Source organism: Hypanus sabinus, chromosome 9 (genome assembly GCF_030144855.1).
Source record: "Hypanus sabinus isolate sHypSab1 chromosome 9, sHypSab1.hap1, whole genome shotgun sequence".
Lineage (NCBI taxonomy): Eukaryota > Metazoa > Chordata > Chondrichthyes > Myliobatiformes > Dasyatidae > Hypanus > Hypanus sabinus.
Genome location: NC_082714.1, coordinates 8,068,229 through 8,086,709, shown reverse-complemented (window position 1 = coordinate 8,086,709; position 18,481 = coordinate 8,068,229). Strand labels below are relative to the sequence as shown.

The following is an 18,481-nucleotide window of genomic DNA, read 5'->3' as shown; positions in this document are numbered from 1 at the left end:
GATAATAGTATGTTGCTGTTTTGGAACTGTATGCAAAATCCATTGCTGCGCTATATTGGTGGTCACAATTGGAAATTATTAAATTTGCTTCAAATCATTTGTGGCAACCTTGCAAAGACATATATAAATTCCTGCCTTTGTTTTTGACCAACTCAAGCAGATTCAGTTCATTTGGGATGTAGGCACTCAAGTACAGTTTTACATAATTTGAATATTTTTAAATGTGGCTTGGTTACAGGCCCGTGGTGCCCAATTACATCTTTATGACTCCTAAACTTACTAACCTGTATGTCTTTGAAACGTGGGAGGAAACCCACATGGTCACGGGAAGGACGTGCAAACTCCATATAGACAGTGGCGGGAATTGAACCCTGGTTGCTGGTACTGTGCTACCATGCTGATAAAATATAATAGATAATTGTATGATCTATGACAATAAAGTCATAATCAATCCATAGAAGTTATAATAGAGCACTGGTATGATATCAGGCTTGCTCTTTTTGGTGTCTTCTCGAGTGGTGTCTTTGAAGCATGTCTTAAAAAAAATTGCCATTTATCAAATTTTTTTTACTGTTGATTTTAACAGCTATGACAGCTGCAAGCAAGTCTTACTTTGATGCTATTTCGAAGTTGGGAGAGCTGAGTTCCCAATCACCGGTCTCCAGAGAATTGGGTGAGAATGCATGAACTAACAGATACATTTTGTATCTCAGCTAATGTATTAACTTTCTTTGCCCATATTTAAAGAAAATTCTGCATAAGTGAAGTGGTGTATTCCCTCAGGCATATTGAGATGTTTCATATCATTGAATGTACAGCAAAAATGGTGACAGAGGCTAAATTGAAAGAAATATTACCATATCGTTCAAACAAAATTTTGATGAATGACCAGTTTTCTCATGATGTTGGTTAGAGGAATGTTAACCCAGTTATTGACAGTGTTTTGTGACTAATGTGGAATTTAAAGCTAATACCTTTAACTGCCAGGTTGTTATACTTTAACCTATTTGGGTCAATAATAACTAATAAGAAAGGATATTTTCTGTCCTTATCTGGCCTAGATCAGCCTGAAGATTTATAATCCTAATGTTTACTCTTAATTGCACCACTGAATTGACCTAGGAATCCTCTGTGTTGTATCAAACCAACATTAAATAAAACATGACAGCGTCATTTAATTATAACATTCTTGAAAAAGGCGCATTTGCCACAGCCAACTTTGCAGTTTCCTTCATTAACATCTGATAATGTGCTGAAATTGAGAGAGGTCCCACACCACTGGATCGGGAACATTACCGTACAATTATCAAGCTCTTGAACTAATGTGGATAGCTTCACTCAGCACAACTCTGAACTGATTCTACAACCTACAAACTCACTTTGAAGGACTCTACAACACAAGTTCTCAGAACTGTTTTTATTTAATTTGCACAGTTTGTCTTTTGCACATTGGTTGCTGGTCTTTGTTATGTATAGATTTTTGTAAATTCTATTGTATTTTTTGTAAGTACTTGCAAGAAAATAAACAAAGGTTGTATATGGTAATATACAGCCTATGTACTTCAGAAAAAAATGTACTCTGGGATGTGACCTGAATAGTCTTAAAATAGCTCATTGTACTCACATTTGCGATATCATACTTCTGAGCAAAATTTTAAGCCGCATCTCCATCACATTGCCAGGAGATGTTTTATACCACTCACAGAACAAACTTGCTAGAGAGTGTGGTGAATGAAGCTCAATCTTATAATGGCAGAGAGAAGACCATTTGGTCTGTCAGGTCATTGGAGAAGCTAGGTCCACAGACGTTGCTGTCCTCAGTGATAGCAAAACCCAACACATGAGAGGCAAAGGCAAATCTGAAATACTTGCAGCCATTTTCAGTCAAGAACAGCAAGTAAACAATCTGTCTTTGGCCTCTTTGAAGTCCTACCAATTACAAAGCCGATTTGAAACTCTCCAGGTGATAAGACTTCAATGGTTAATGCTAATGCTACAATCAATATTCACTTCTCTGCAACTAATGACATCTTCAGCTTTTCTGTTAAACTGCAGCTGAGTACAGAGAGAATGGTGATTATTTATGGAATGTGTATGCAGAGATTTCAACTGTGACCATCACAGCTGAGCAATTTAATTTCAGTCAGTTCTAGAATATACAGCCAACTTCAGTAATGGTGCAAATAATTCTTCTCAACTTTAAAAAGCTGTTTATTAATGAATTTTTATTTATTGAAATAGAGTATAGTGTAGGCACTTAGATCCACACTGCCCAGCAACACCTGATTTAACCTTGGCCTAATTGCAGGGCAATTTACAATGACCTATTAACCTACCAACAAGTATGTCTTTGGACTGTGGGAGGAAAACAGAGCACCTGGAGGGAACCCATGTGGTATTAATTGGTCATTGTAAATTGTCTGGTAATCATTCTCAGGTTAAATCAGGAGCTCAAAGGGCAGCGTAGCTCAAAGGGCCTATTTCCGCAGTGTATCTCAGTAAATAGACGTAATTAATGACAGATTGAATATTTTGGTGACATACCAAATCTCCTGTCAAACTCCTAATACAAATTAGCATACTTTCATAATTGCATCAATATATTAGACCCAGGAAAGATCCTCAGATGTTAACACACAGCACTCTCTGCTCTGTCTGCTTCCACCGTCCTTGGTTCATTCACATTCACTGATTTGTAGGCTGTAGTTCTTTCTGGCCAGCGTCGTCCTCTTGATATTGTATTTATCTTAGGATCACTATCCTCCTCTATTCTATTGACTACTCATATGACTGCCATATTGACTTTCTTGTTGTACATAATATTTATTATAAATTACTATAATTGCACATTTGAACTGAGACATAAATTAATGATTTTAACTCGTGTATTTGAAGGATGCAAGTACTGTCAATTCAACCTCCAGCAGGTACACTTAATTATACAAAGATAAAGGTAACATTTATTTAATCCATACACTTTGTATACAGACAATTGTCATTTTCAGTATTACAAAACCAGCATCCTCTTCCTTTTGCATTGCTTCAGCCTCCACCTAGAATGATGCACAGCCCCTGTCATGGTGTTTCTTCCTTGTGATGGTAGGTCTTTTGAGAGAGTTATTGCTGTTGCGTATTTGGACTCTTGTTATGTTCCTCATCTGCTGAACTGATGGATCAACATCCCACTGGTTCACCTTACAAGCTAGTCCAGGGCTACAACCAACATTGTTCCATGTTTTCTGTGCTCGCCCCCCCCCCCCCCACACACACACACACACCCAGTCGCTCAACTCTTAACTGCTTCAAACCAGTCAAATCAGATGACTCAGACATGAAGTCTAATGAGATTATAGACTGCTTCTTTGGTAGGTCTATCACTTTTGCACAATGAATAGCTACTTGTCTGAGAGTGGATGGTATCAGGTCATTATCTGAAGCTCCCCATGTCAATTGCTCTGATCAGATTATCCCAGAGCAAGAATCAGTTCAGAGTTCACAAAAGGTGGGAGGGCAGAGTAAAGCCATTTGGTTTGTCTGTTCCATACACACAAAATGCTGGTGGAACGCAGCAGGCCAGGCAGCATCTATAGGAAGAAGTACAGTTGACGTTTTGGCCCTCCTCTTCATGGACACCCCACCCCGCTCTGGATCTCTTTATTGCTAACTGCCGACGGGACATCAACTGTCTCGACTTCACCACACCTTATTCCAATTCCAACCTCACTCCTTCCGAATGCTCTGCTCTCCACTCCCTCCACACCAATCCCAACTTTACTATAAAACCCGCTGATAAGGTGGGGGGGGGGGGCGCCGTTGTAGCCTGGTGTACAGTACTGACCTCTACCTGGCCGAGGCACAGGGACAACTCGCTGATACTTCCTCTTATTTACCCCTCGATCATGATCCTACCTAGGAGCACCAGGTCATATTCTCCCACACCATCACCAACCTTATCAGCTCTGGGGATCTCCCATCCACTGCCACCAACCTCATAGTTCCCACACCCCGCACTTCCCGTTTCTACCTCCTACCCGTCCTGACAAAGGGTCCCAGCCCGAAATGTCGACTGTACTTCTTCCTATAGATGCTGCCTGCCTGCTGCATTCCACCAGCATTTTGTGTGTGTTGCTTGAATTTCCAGCATCTGCAGATTTCCTCGTGTTTGGTTTGTCTGTTTCCCTTGTCCTTGATTCATCTGGATCCACTAATTTGTAGACTAGTTCCTTCTGGCTAGCAGTATTCCGGCTATACAGCAATGATTACTCATCCTATGTCACTGCCTATAAATTGCTTTGGTACTTCCTGAGGTTGTGAAATGTATATGCATCTCCCCCATTTTCCTTTTATTTTTTTCTTGTAATACAACACCATAAGAATTGGGAGCAGAATTGGGTCATTTGGCCTAATGAGTTTGCTCCAACATATCATGGCTGATCCAACTTTCCCCTCGGCCCTAATCTCCTGCCTTCTCCCCATATCTCTTCATGCCCTGGCCAATCAAGAATCTACCATCCTCTGCCACAGGCAGCTGTGGAGGCCAAGTCTTTATATATATTTAAGGTAAAGAAATTCCAGATTCACCACTCTCTGGCTCCTTTATCTCCATTCTAAAAGAAAGCCCCTCTATTCTGAGGCTGTGTCCTCTGGTCTTAGACTCTCCCATCATAGGAAATATCCTCTCCATATCCATTATCAAGGCCTTTCAACATTTTTTAGGTTTCAATTAGGTCACCCCTCATTCTTCTGAATTCTAGTAAATACAGGCCCAGAGCCATCAAACCCTCTTCATACGACAAGCCTTTCAATCCTGGAGTCACTTTTGTGAATCTCTTTTGAACCCGCTCCAGTTTCAACACATCCACCCCAAGATGAGGGGCTCAAACCTGCACATGATACTCCAAGTGAGGCCTCACTGGTGTTTTATAACGTTTCAATATGTGTCCTCGCTTTATATTTTAGTCTGCTTCAAGTGAATGTTAACATTGCATTTGCTGCATTCTCTACAAACTCAGGAATTAACCTTCAGGGAATCCTGCACAAGGACACCTAAGTCCCCTTGTGCCTCAGATCTTTGTATTTTCTCTCATTTAGAAAATAATCAACCGTTTCATTTCTAGCAAAGTGCATGACCATAGATTTCCCAACTCAGTTTTCCATCTGCTATTCCTTTGCCCATTCTCCTAATCTGTCTAAGATCTTGTGTAGCCCCTCTACTTCCTCAAAGCTACCTGCTTCTCCACCTACCTTAGTATTGTCTGCAAACTTTGCAACAAAGCCATCAATTCCATCATCCAAATCATTGACATACAATATCAAAAGAATTGGTTCCAACACAGTCTCCTTTGGAACACCACTAGTCACCGGCAGCCAGCCAGAAAAGGCTCCCTTTATTCCCTCTCTTTGCCTCCTGCCAATCAGCTACTGCTTTATCCATATTAGAATATCTACTGTAATACCATGGGCTTGTAGTTTGTTAAAGAGCCTCATGTGGCACCTTGTTAAAGGCCTCTGAAAATCCAAGTACACCACAACAATCGATTCTCCTTTGTTTCTCCTGCTTCTTTGTTTTTCTTTTCAAAGAATTCTAACAGATTTATCGGGCAAGATTTTCCCTTGAGGAACATATGCTGACTATGGCCTAATTTATCATGTGCCTCCAAGTACCCTGAGACTTCATCCTTAATAATCAACTCCAACATTTTCTGAACCACTGAGGTCAGACTGAGTGGCCTATAGTTTCCTTTCTTCTGCATCTCTCCCTTCTTGAAGAGTGCAGTGACATTTGCAATTTTTTCAGTCTTCTGGATTTTTCCAGAATCTAGTGATTCTCTAAAGATCATTACTAATGCTTCCACAATCTCTTCAGCCACCTTTTTCAGAACCCTGGGGTGACACCATCTGGTCCAAATACTTATCTACCTTTAGACTTTTCCGTTTCCAAGAACCTTCTGTCTAGTCATGGTAACTTCACACACTTAATGCCCCCTGACACCTGGAACTTCCACCATGCTGCTGGTGTCTTCCTCAATGAAGACTGATACAAAATACATAGTCACTTCATCTGCCATTACCCGTTACTACCTCCCCAGCATTGTTTTCCAGTGGTCCGATATCCACTCTTGTTGCTTTTTACACTATGTATCTGAAGAAACTTTTGGTATGCACTTTAATATTGTTGGCTAGCTTACTTTTGTATTCCATCTTTACCTTAATGACATTTTTAGTTGCCTTCTGTTAAATTTTTTAAGTTTCCCAATCCTCTAACTTCCCACTGCATTTTGCTCTATTATATATTGTATGCTCTCTCTATTAGCTTTTATGTTGGCTTTGACTTCTTTTGTTAGCCACAGTGGTATCATCTTTCTTTGGAATACTCTTTGGGATGTATATATCCTGTGCCTTCCAAATTCCTTCCAGAAATTCTAGCCATTGCTGCTCTGCTGTCATCTATGCCAGTGTTCTTTACCAATCAATTATTGCCAACTCTAATGTATGGATCTATTTTTTTTAGAGCGATGGCCCCCCCTTGCCCCCCCCCAAGCACTATGTATTGATCTGTTTTCTGGACATGCGCTGTTCTCACTCTCACTCTCACATGTGCATGCTTTTAATTGACAAGTAGTTGTGCAAAGACACAACAAATTGGCGATGAGTCCAAACCTAAACATAAGAAAATATGACAAACTGCACTGCAGTTATGGCACAATTATGGGACAAGACAGCGAGAGTTTAAACAGTACAGAGAAGGCTGTCACAGCTGGTAACAAAGGCGTGAGTACAGTGCATAGTAACAGTGAAAGGTGCTCTGAAAAAGTGAAAATAATGTGGTGATGACTTCAGTCAAGAAAATTGACGAATTTGATAGCATTAATGAACGCTGGGAGTTGTACATTGAGAGAGTTGAACTATATTGTAATGTGAACATTGTGGAGGAGCAAAAGAAAGCCCTGTACTTAGCTTAATGGGTTCAAGAATGTACAGTCTCTTGCCCAACCTAGCAACCCCCGAAAAGCCAACGAGCAAGACATTTTAAATCGTACCATTTTGTAAAATGACTTGAGCTCTAACTGCTGGTAATTGCTGAGAGATTTAGATTTTACAAAAGGAACCAGTCAAAAGATGAAAGCATTTCTGAATATATTGCAGAACTGCACAAACTTTCTCAGTTCTGTTGACTTTAGTGTTGGACTTTCAGATATATTAAGGAACAGGCTTGTATGTGGCAAGCAGAGTCAAAGCACTTGAGGCTACTATCCAAAAGAGACCTAACCTTAGAACAGGCATTGGCCATTACAATATCATTGGAGGATGCAGCAGAACTACAGAAAAGGAGGTTAGAATGTGACATGTACAATGTCCCTGAAAGGTGCAAAAAGCCAAAGATGTTATCAGTGTGGCAAATCCTCCCATGATGCAACTAATGGTTGGTTCGAAGAGAAAGTCTGTGGAAAGTGTCACAGACAAGGTCTCGTAGAGAAGGTGTAAGGCAGACTGAATGGAAAGTCTTAAATACAAAACTAGCAAATGCATAAAGTTACTGAATGAATGTAAAACAGAATTAGACAACCTAGTCTGACAAAAGTGACTCTGTCATGCCTAGCTCTGCATGATATTACTGAAGTGGATCACAATAGATGTGTCTGGTGTAAAACTGAAAATGGAGCTGGATACAGGCTCAGCTTTGTCCATAATTCCAGAGGCTGACAACAACAGACTGTTTCTAAGATGCAGTTAGAAAAGACTGCAGAAATGCTAAAGACCTACGCAGGTGAGAAAGTGTCTCCCAAAGGCAAACTGAAAGTAAATGTGACATATAGAGGCCCAACACAGCAGTTAGAGATTTATGTTGAAAAGTGGACAGCCAGCTCTTTTCTGATATGAATGGTTGAGAAAAATCCAACTAGATTAGCATTCAAAGCTCCCAGTGTGGTGTCAACAGGCATTGGCAGCCAAATGGTGGCACTAACCAGACTAGCACAGTTGCATTATGCTAATGAGAAGGTGTTTTAGAAGGGGTTTGGTAAACTCAAATGGAATTGAATGAAGTAGCAACACCAAGATTCCACAAAGCACATCTGGTCCTTTACTCAGTACATCCTAATGTGGATGCTGAACTGCAGAGGTGGAATCCTCTCCAAGGTTGAGTGGAACAATTGGGCCATGCCCAATGTCCCAGTGATCAAGAAGGGGAAGGCTGGAGTAGTCCGCATGTGTTGGGATTTCAAGGTGAGCATTAGTCCTGTGCTATGTCTCTGCCATGAATAGAAGACATTTTACATCTTTGGCAGGTGGGGAGAGGTTTAAAAGATTGACATGTTGCAAGCCTATCTGCAAATGGAGATTGAGGAGTTAATCAGGAAGTTCCTCATAATGAACATTCACAAGAGACTGTTCCAGTATAATCTTCCTTGGCTTTGCAATTTGGCAAACATCAATGGACCAAATGCTCCAAGATATCCCAGGGACACAATGTTACCATAATGACAACATCATGTGTAGCAAAAAGATGATAAGAGCAGTTCCAGACCTTGGCAAAGTGCTTAGCAGCTGAGTGAATATGGTCTGTGTGCAAAGGGAGAGAAATGTGAGGCTTTACAAGAATGAAATCTCGTATTGTGGACATGTCATTGACAAGCATGGCTTACGTAGGTCACGAGAGATTGAAACAGCGCTACAAGCACCCAAACTAGAAAATATTCACAACTCGGATCATGCTTGGGCCTTGTAAACTACCACTGGTTTCTTCTAAACATTGCTATGGTGCTGCATCCATTGAATGTACTGTTATAGATGAGCAAAGTGGGAATGGTCAGAAAGATGTGGAAAAAGCATTAAAGGAAACAAAGACTAATAAAATCTGATGAACTGGTCACCCATTATGACCCATCCCTGCCCCTGCCCATCAGACTGGTGTGTGATGCATCCGCTTATAGCATTGGATCCATTTTGTCACATGCTATGAAAGATGGATCTCAATGCCCAATTGCATTGGCTTCAAAATTACTGATGAGCACAGAACACAACTATGCACAGATTGACAGAGAGGTCCTTGGTCTACTAAGGGGAATAAAGAAGTTCCACCACTACCTCTACAGTTTGCACTAGTGACAGATCATCAGTCCCTTGATTCCAGTTTCGAAACCAGGAAGGGAATTCCAGTGATGACTTCTACGCAGATACAATGTTGGGCACTATTCCTAGGAGCTCACTCTTATGACATAGAGTTTAAGAGTACCAAACAACACAGCAATACTGATGGCTTGTCACGTTTTCCATTATTGGCAACTGAAGAAGGAATTCATACTGTGACCCAGCAGATGTATACACACTACATTAGTGGACTAGTTCCTGGTAGCAAATTCCAAAATACAAAGAGAAACAAGAAATGACCTGGCATTGTCAAAAGTCTATGAAATCACCATGCAAGGATGGCCAGCTCATCGGTACCCTATGTTTCCAGAGTTCTCAGCAAGACGAGATCAACTGTGGGTATGTCAAAGATTGCTGATATGTGGATCTCGTGTTGTGGTTCCCACAAAACTGCACACCAGAGTGTTAGAAAATCTGCATGAAGGATACTTGGGTACAGTCAAGATGAAGAGTCTCACCTGGAGCTACATGTGGTGGCTGGGAATAGATAAACAGATTGAAGATTTGGCCTAAAGCTATTCAAGATACCAAAAAGTTCAAAATGCACCCCCCACAGGCACCATTACACCTGTGGGAGTAGCCATCATCAGCATGGCAAAGAGTACATATTGACTTGGCTGGGCCATTCATGGACTCCATGTTTCTGATTACTGTGGATGTTCATTCGAAGTGGCTGGAAGTTATACCAATGAAGTCAATCACATCAGCAAAGACTGTCTCCGGTCTGAGGACTATCTTTGCCAGAAATGGCTTACCTGAACAAATTGTGAGTGACAACAGACTGTGATACACATCAGCATAATTCCAACTGTTCATGTAGAAAAATGGCATCAGACATTCCAACTCAGCTCTTCCCCGCTCAACAATGAAAGGTTTATCCAAACCTTCAAGAAGTCCATTAAAGTGACGGACAAGGAGGATGTTTCACTACAGCACAAGGTGAACAGATTCCTTTTTGCATTTTTGAACTCTGTTCATACAGTGATAAATCAAACACTTGCAATGCTGTTCATCAGCAGGAATCTGAGCTCTTGCAAAGACCTGAAATCAGACCTCCAAGGTAAGAACAGAATAAACAGTTCAACCAGTTGCCAAGAGAAGCAGCAAAGAGCTTCAAGATTGGACAGGAAGTCCTAGCTTGTGTTTACCAAGAAGACAAGTGGGCACCCAGTTGTATAGCTACAAGAACTGTACCAGTTGTACACAGTGGATGCTGGAGATCAGACATGGAGATGTCATGTGCACTAGATACTGGATGCTCAACTGAAGAACACACAGACACATTACAGGAACCCGACTTGCCCCTCAGAGATGATTGTGTCATTGACAGCAATGTGACAACCTGCAACCGAGAATGTGGCCTTAGACAAGGTACCTACCAAACCTGATGCCACTCCACAGGTCCAGAGGTGCTATACTGAAATAAACAGAGCACCATCAAGGACTGAAGCTTTAGAAATGTTAGTTAGGGACTGTTTATGTGAAAATGTGGTTGTTTGGAGTATGGGTTTATGAAAGGAAAATTTAATGTTCTGTACATATACAGTTCTATGTTGCATTAATCCAAAGGGGGAGGAAGTGTAATATATGGATCTATTTCTTTTAGAGCAATGAACCCCACCCCAGCACTACGTTTTGATCTTTGTTCTTGCGCTGTTGTCTACGCATGCACATTGTTTTCTGTGTCTCTCGTGTGACTACACCAGTTAATGCCATCTCCCATATGCATGCTTTTATTTACAGTAATTGATATGTAGTTCTACATAGACACAACAAACTCCTCTTTCATGCCTCTAATTAATTCCCTTTATTCCACTGTAATACTGATTATTTCTGCACTGCTTTCCTTTACTACTAACTATACTCTGAAATCTGGTAGTGTAGTGGTAAAACTGGACAGAGGTTTGTTCATTCACTGCATGAATGGAAATTTCCTCTTCAGTTCTCTCCAGGTCTGCCATAGCCAGACCTTCCTCAATAATAAATGTAAATATTCAGAGAATATGACCTTAATTTCCTTTGTTTATCTGTTTTCTGATTAAATTTTAAATGTGAGGAATAAGATGTTAGCTCCTCACATATAATTTTACCTCTTATTGCTGTGTTTGTATACTTGAGGCTTTTTACAATGTCACAAAGAATAATTAAATATGACGGATTGCATCTAGTTTTATATATAGTTTTAAAAACTCACTTTAAAAATTAAACTTTTTTAAAAATTTTCCTTTGACTACACATAATTTTGACCTGAACAGTTGAGATTTGTCCCTGATTTTTTTTAAATTGCTGAAACAATGGTAACAGTATCAGTGTTGTTATTAAAGCAGGAACTATAGACTGCATACATGTGTGATAATTATCAAAATTGAAAAGTGGTTAGTTATTCCTTTTCCAAAATGAGGGGAAACTAGGTATTTATGAATTGCATCACTGTGAAATACCGTGAACCTATTGCATGTGGTTCAAATGGATTTTCAATTTTTTTTAAAATGATAAATGTTGTTTCATAACTTCTGGCAGTCTAATGAAAACTGTTGAATGTTGATTTTAACACCTTCAATACCTCAACATATTTTTAAAATCCAGTTTTAAATTTATAATTTTCTCTATCTTACAGATTTGAATCCCTTTTGTATTCTGTAAAGTGATTTAAAATACTTATGGCCAAAGAAGCTTGCCACCCTTATGAAAAGTACATGACATAGAAGCTGTTGATTCTTTGTGTGCAGCTTTCTTCATTATCAGTAATGAGCTTTACAAACTTGAAGATTTTCCTTGCAAGTTGGGGAAAAACTATTTTGCCTTTTCACTTTGTTAACTAAAGTATTTCATAAGACCACAAAAAACTGAGATTTTTCTCAGTTGCCTTTATGCTTACAGTGTAAATAGTTCTGAAAAAACTGTCTCAAGTCTGCAGTGCAGATGTTACCATGAATGCACTGGTTGCAGCTTGGGATGGATTCTCAAGTATGATTGGCAAAAGAAATCTATACAAATTTTATGTTTAGTTTTTTGTTTGAAACTTTCAATTGATAATTGGTGATTGTACAAACCAACCAGTAGCATTAAGGAGTAAAATTGCTTGCAGTCAACAAGAATCAACTTGCATTTGCATTTGCACTGCACTTAAACTTTAAATTTTCCAATGCACATTCCAACCAATTAAGTACTCCTGAAGTTTAGTAACTGTTCTAACATGGGTAAACGTGTCAGTTAATTTGCACACAGTAATGTTTTAAAATCAACAATTATGTACACAACCAGACATTTTTCTTTTGAAAAGAAATTGCCAAGTGAAGGGCAGCATACCAGAGCAAAAATATACTGTGACATCTTTTGTCTGTCTAGTAAACAAGGCCTTAATTTAACTTTTTCATTACAACTTTATGTTTGAAAATGTTTTAATACTATGTTGAATGGCAAGCATGCTGTTTAAAATGTATGTGGTCAGCGATTTTTCTGATTCACACTGCTAACTGAGATAACTTTAAGAAAAATGGCCAACATTTTTCACGAAGGAATGATAAAGCAGTTGATTAAGCTATAATGAATTGATATCACTGCTTTTTGAACACAAGTGCACAATTGAAGCTATTTTTAAAAAAATTTTTTCACTCTGAAGCGTATTGTCTAACAGCCACGCAATGTCCATATGATAGACGCTAGTTAGAAAATGTTCAGCAACAGTCTGCCCCAATTAAGTGATGCAGCACAGAGTATGCCCTTTGAACCATGCTGTCCCAGCAACTCCACAATCCAATTAACCCTAACCTAATGAACCAATTTACAAAGACCAATTAACCTACCTGTAAGTACTTTGGACTGTGGGAGGAAACCAGAGCACCTGGACAACACCCATGCATTCAGAGGAAAGGATGCACAGAGACTCATTACAGAATGGCGTCAGAATTGAACTCTGAACTTGGGAACACCCCGAGCTGTAATAGTGACACACTAACTGCTACACCACCATGTTGCATATTGTCCCAAATAAATGAAGGTAATACTGGCATTTTCTTGATTAGTTTTTGTTCTTTAAGAGTTGTCCCAAATAAGCGGCTGCACCAATTAACCGGAATCCACTGTATTTGCATTGGAGATTCTAAAGGTTTAAGTAGGAACACCTGACTTCAGGGATTTCCACTGGAAACAGATTTTGGCAGCCAGACTTTGCATTATCGAGTAGACAATTGTTAAGATGCTCTTGCTACAGTTCCATAATCTTTTTGATTAAAGGATTATGAGAACATTATGTTGTGTATATACTACACCCACCTGATTTCTTTTTCAGTGTTAACAGGAAATTGAATTTATTAAGATATCAATCTAATAAAAGAAACAAAACCTTTCTGAATGAAAAAGAAAGGTGGGATTGAAATGTAGTATAAATTTTGAATGGCATATAATGTTGGGATTAAATGATGCTTTGTTAAATGTCAACATTCGTTTAAATTTTGATATAGGGAAAGCTGTTCTGGAAAGTTAGATATAATGCTTTATAACGTTGCTTCTAAAATAATTACACAATAGGACACATTCACTACGAAGAAACTATTGGGAATACTAATAACAGAAACTGTTTAACCCAGGCATGGGCAAACTACGGCCCGGGGGCCATATGCGGCCCGTTAAGCTTTTTAATCCGGCCCGCAGAACTTGATGAAATTATATTAATAAACCTTGTTAACGTTTTTTTTCCCACAATTCTGACGTTTTCCCAATAGATGACGCACTCTATATACATTGACCTTTGTTGAGGTGCAGCGTATTACTCCACATTCGCGCTTTACTCTTTATTCGGCTCGACCTATTTGTGTGAACAGGCGTTCAGCGTCATGAACATCAACAAAGCCAGCCACAGATCCAAGTTAACTGACCAACACCTCAGATCCATCCTGAGAATCGCCACAACAAAACTAAATCCAGACTTTGATGCACTGGCTAAAAAGGGAGACCAACAACACTGTTCCCACTGAAATTAAAAATAAGTTTCTTCGTTGTGTTATGTAAAAAAAATGCATTTGAAAATATTTTTTTCAATAAGCCTTACATGTTACATGTCATTTCTGTTAAGTGATGGACATGAGTAGTGCGCAGGTGCACGTATATTCTCAAAATTAAAAATGCGCTCCAGATCAAATAACGCGCTCCGCATACTGGCATGCTGTCACTGTTCTGTCCTTGTGCTGGTCGTTGTTGAGTTTTGGCACAGGGGACAATTGAATAAGAAGAAGCAGGACAAGTAGACCTGCATCTCCTACCGTTTTTGAAATAAAGACAGTCAGGAGGAGAGTGATGATGATAATATCTTGAAGGATAACAGAATTTTCAGCTTTAAAATAATAACTGTTACTATTAAAAAAAAGCTGTATTTTATTCATTTAATTTTCAGTGTTTTAAAAGTCATTGTAATAAATAAATAAATACCATGGGACTTCAAAGACAGATATTTTGTTGTAATGCATTTGTTCATTTTCAATTGAAATTAAAGCACATGTTTTCTACATATCCCATGTTATTTTATTTTCTCTTATGAGGTGTATTACCAAAACACTCCGTCCATCTGCTCCTGGTCCGGCCCCCCTGTCAAATTTTAGAACCCTTTGTGGCCCACAAGTCAAAAAGTTTGGCCACCCCTGGTTTAACCAGTCATAGTGCTGATGTTCTAAATTAGTGGTTACACTGGGACTCTACTTGTGAAAGTTTCTTGTTGGGGGAGAGGAAATTGAAATGTTGAAGAAACATACCTACCTGATTTTGTGAACTTGCATTTAATCCATTAATATTTTGGTTTTGTATTCTGCTATCTCATCTTTGTTCCTTTGTCTCCTTAACACTGAGGCATAGATGTCTCCGGGGCCTGTTTCAATCCATTGTTCAGTTATCTCATTTCCATTTTTGTTTCGAGTTTTGAAAGTGGTGTCATGTTACTCTGGTAGCAATGTTGATCTTCCCTTTCCAAGTGTTAGTATGTGCAAGACATAATCCCTTCCCCAAAAACACTTGCAGATTTTGAATTTTAATTTTTAAAAATAGCATTTGACAACCATAATGTAATTTGGTCATCTGCTGAATTTCCATTTATTTCAATGGCCTCAGCCAAAATTTATTGTAAAATTGCTTCACAGTACTGTAATAGTGTATCTATGACACCATTAATATGATGCCTAATTCCCGGGAAAATGGGATTGGTTTATGCCTCTGCATATGGTGTGTTTTAATTTGCTAGAAAATTTGTAGGGTTATGTAAAATAATTGGTAAAAGGAATTGGAGATGATTTCTGCTTCCCATTAAAACTCATTGAGATTATTCCTGTTGAATTAATACATAATTTCTACTGTCATTTAGACCACAAGTGAATGATGCTGGGCTCAGTATGCTTCTTTACACAAGGATATGAAGAATTACGATTACTTGGATTTTAAAATGCAAGCAGTTAACATGAATGAACCTGTTGAAATTGGGTGCTGCAGTTGCTGAAGCTATGCATGTACTCAAAGAACTGTTGAACAAAAGTGATCAGTTACATTCTATTATAGAAGACTTGACAAATAATTAAGGCAACGGTTCAGTTTGTATCAATTCATGTTTGAAAGGGCTCATTTGGAATGCCTATTTGTTTAAACTGTCACAAGTAGGGATGATACAAGAGATTGCATATACTACAAGCTACTGCTGGAAGAACAGTGGGCTGGGCAAAGTCTGTGAAGCCAAAGGGATGTTTTGGATCTAGATCCTGCATCAGGTTTGAGTGTAGAGGAAAGGTGGTCAATGTAAATTGGGAGAGTTGAGGCAGGAACTAGCAAGATCCAGGCCAAGAGGGATTGAGGGGCAGATTGAATGAGGTGGAGGAGGACAACAGAGGCTGGGAAGAGATAAATGGAGATGACAAAGAGTTGTAGTTTGTGCAATCTGGTAAAGGTAATCAGTGAAACCAGATAAGGAAGGGATGATGGGCAGGTTGTAAAAGGAATGGGGGATCCAGGGTTTAAGTGTGTGGGAAGCGGAAAGAACGAGGTGAGGAAGGGGCTGATTGGAAAGAAGTGTGAGAGGACAAAGATGGCCCAGCAGGGGAGAGAAAAGAATGAAACAGGATATGTTATTAAAAATGATTTCAGAAGGTTGTAAATCTCCCAGGCAGAATGAAGTACTGTCCTAGGGGTAATATTGTTTTTCCATTGCCATTTAGAATCAGTAAAGCGGTGTTTTAAAATTAAATTTAAATGTTTTGCATTTATTTTTCACTGTTCCTTTTGTCAACTGTAAGAGTAGTACACTTTAGAAGCTTGTCCTTGGCAATAGACAGAATTTTGGTATTGATTTATTATGTACTGAGCTATAGTGCGGTGTGGGGGGGAACTGTCTTGCCTGCCATCCATACAGATCATCACAACAGTAAATTGATATGCAAAGGAAAACTATAACAATGCTGATTAAAGTGTTATGGTTTCAGAGAAAGTGCAAATTGACAGGTGCATGGCCACAATGAGGTACATTGTGAGGTTGAGTCCATCTTACTGTTCTAGTGGACTGTTCAATAGTCTTTTAACAGTGAGGTAGAAGCTGTCTTTAAGCCTGGTGGTAATGTGCTTTCATATAAATAATTGATAAAGACCAACAAGGCAGTATTGTCTGGCTCCATTAAATTTTCTACATTTGGCAATTACGTTGATGGGTGAAGTTTCACACTCCCCCCCCCCCCCAGAAAGTTCCCTATTATCACATCATTTACTCCTTTCTATGCTAGCCAGTGATTTATCTGTTCCAATGATATACACCATTTCATTAAAAAAACATACTGATGGAACAATATAAGAATATTTGTAAAGAATTGAATCATTTAGATGTAGTTCTGTACTGTTTAAATAGTATTTTGCTCAAATCCAGAAGAATGCACTTAGTGAAGGTTGCTTTTGGCTCGTAGTCACCTGAGTCATGGCAGGAATAATAGGAATGCAGTTCAGCTTCCTGTAAACTGCTTTCATGTCAGGTACATGTCCGCATAATATTATGGTGTTTGTGAAATGATTAGTTATCAATATGGAAGCTGTTTAAGTAAGGAGCCAGACAACTGTTTGGTTTTATTTTCTAAACAAATAAATCTTGAGAAAATTATTTGCTTTACTGATTTTCATAAGTTTGTTTATCCAGTTCAACTTAATTATAGTTGTACAGCAATACTATATGTAGGCAGGCTCTTCAGCCTAATGAGTCAGTGCCCACCCAGTAAGTCCCACTTTCGGCGTTCAGTCCATATCCCTTTTAAGCCCACCCTCATCATATCTATTGAAATGCTGCTTAAATGACAAACAGGAGAAAATCTGCAGATACAAGAAATCCTAGAAACACATACAAAATGCTGCAGGAACTCAATAAGCCAGGCAGCATCTATGGGGGGGGGAAGTACTGCCAAAGGGTTTCGACCCTAAATGTCAATGGTACTTTTTTCCATGGATGCTCCCTGACCTTCTGAGTTTCCTCCAGCATCTTGTGTATCTTGCTTCTTAAATGTTACTGTTGTATCAGCCTCAAGCACTTCCTCTGGCAGCTCGCTCCATATATTTACTATCTTCGGTGTTGGGGGGGTGGGGGTGGAAATGTTGCCTCTCAAGTCTATTTTAAATCTTTTCCTCTCACCCTAAACTTATACCACCTAGTTCTGGATTTGCCCTACTCTGGAGTATTTCAGATAAACAGTATTTTTCAAAGGATCTGACGAAGGGTCTCAGCATGAAACGTCAACAGCGCTTCTCCCTATAGATGCTGCCTGGCCTGCTGCGTTCCACCAGCATGTTGTGTGTGTTGCTTGAATTTCCAGCATCTGCACATTTCCTTATGTTTGATTTTTTTTCAAAGGAACTGTTTTGGGAGAGGGTTGTATTGCAGTGATATTTATTGGCTCCACACCGTCTGATATCTACTACTACTACGACAACGACTACTACGACTCAGGCCTAGGGGGCCAGTGTCGGGCATGATGACGGACTCTCCACTCCTCCCTCTCCCTCATCAATGTGTTCAGTTCATCTACATTAGCTGTGTCGCTATCTTCTAGGAGTGTGTTGACCATAGTCTTGGGAGGGCGCCCAGGGTTCATCCTCCCATGCTTTGGGCTCCCATGTGATGACTAGGCTGGCAGGTAGCTCAGGGTGACGTAGACAGTGCCCCGCTAGTTGCAGTCTTCTCACCTCGATTTTAGTAGTGAGCTTTGGTAGGTCGTCATAGAGCTCAACGTTCGTCATGTGCTGTTACCAACTCGCGTCAAGACCCATCCGGAGCATTCGTGTATAACAACCATCTAGTGACTTTCGCATGGTCTTGGTGAGTGTC

General features: G+C 39.5%; 1 protein-coding gene across 2 annotated transcripts in view; it reads left to right on the top strand.

Moving 5' to 3' along the window:
* Positions 1–18,481, top strand: part of LOC132399073 (brain-specific angiogenesis inhibitor 1-associated protein 2-like protein 1) — a 131,961-nt gene that overhangs the window by 20,704 nt on the left and 92,776 nt on the right. For both annotated transcript variants that reach the window (XM_059979018.1, XM_059979017.1), the window contains exon 3: positions 587–673. In XM_059979018.1, the coding sequence (XP_059835001.1) occupies positions 587–673 (87 nt within the window). The remainder of the gene's footprint in view (positions 1–586; positions 674–18,481) is intronic.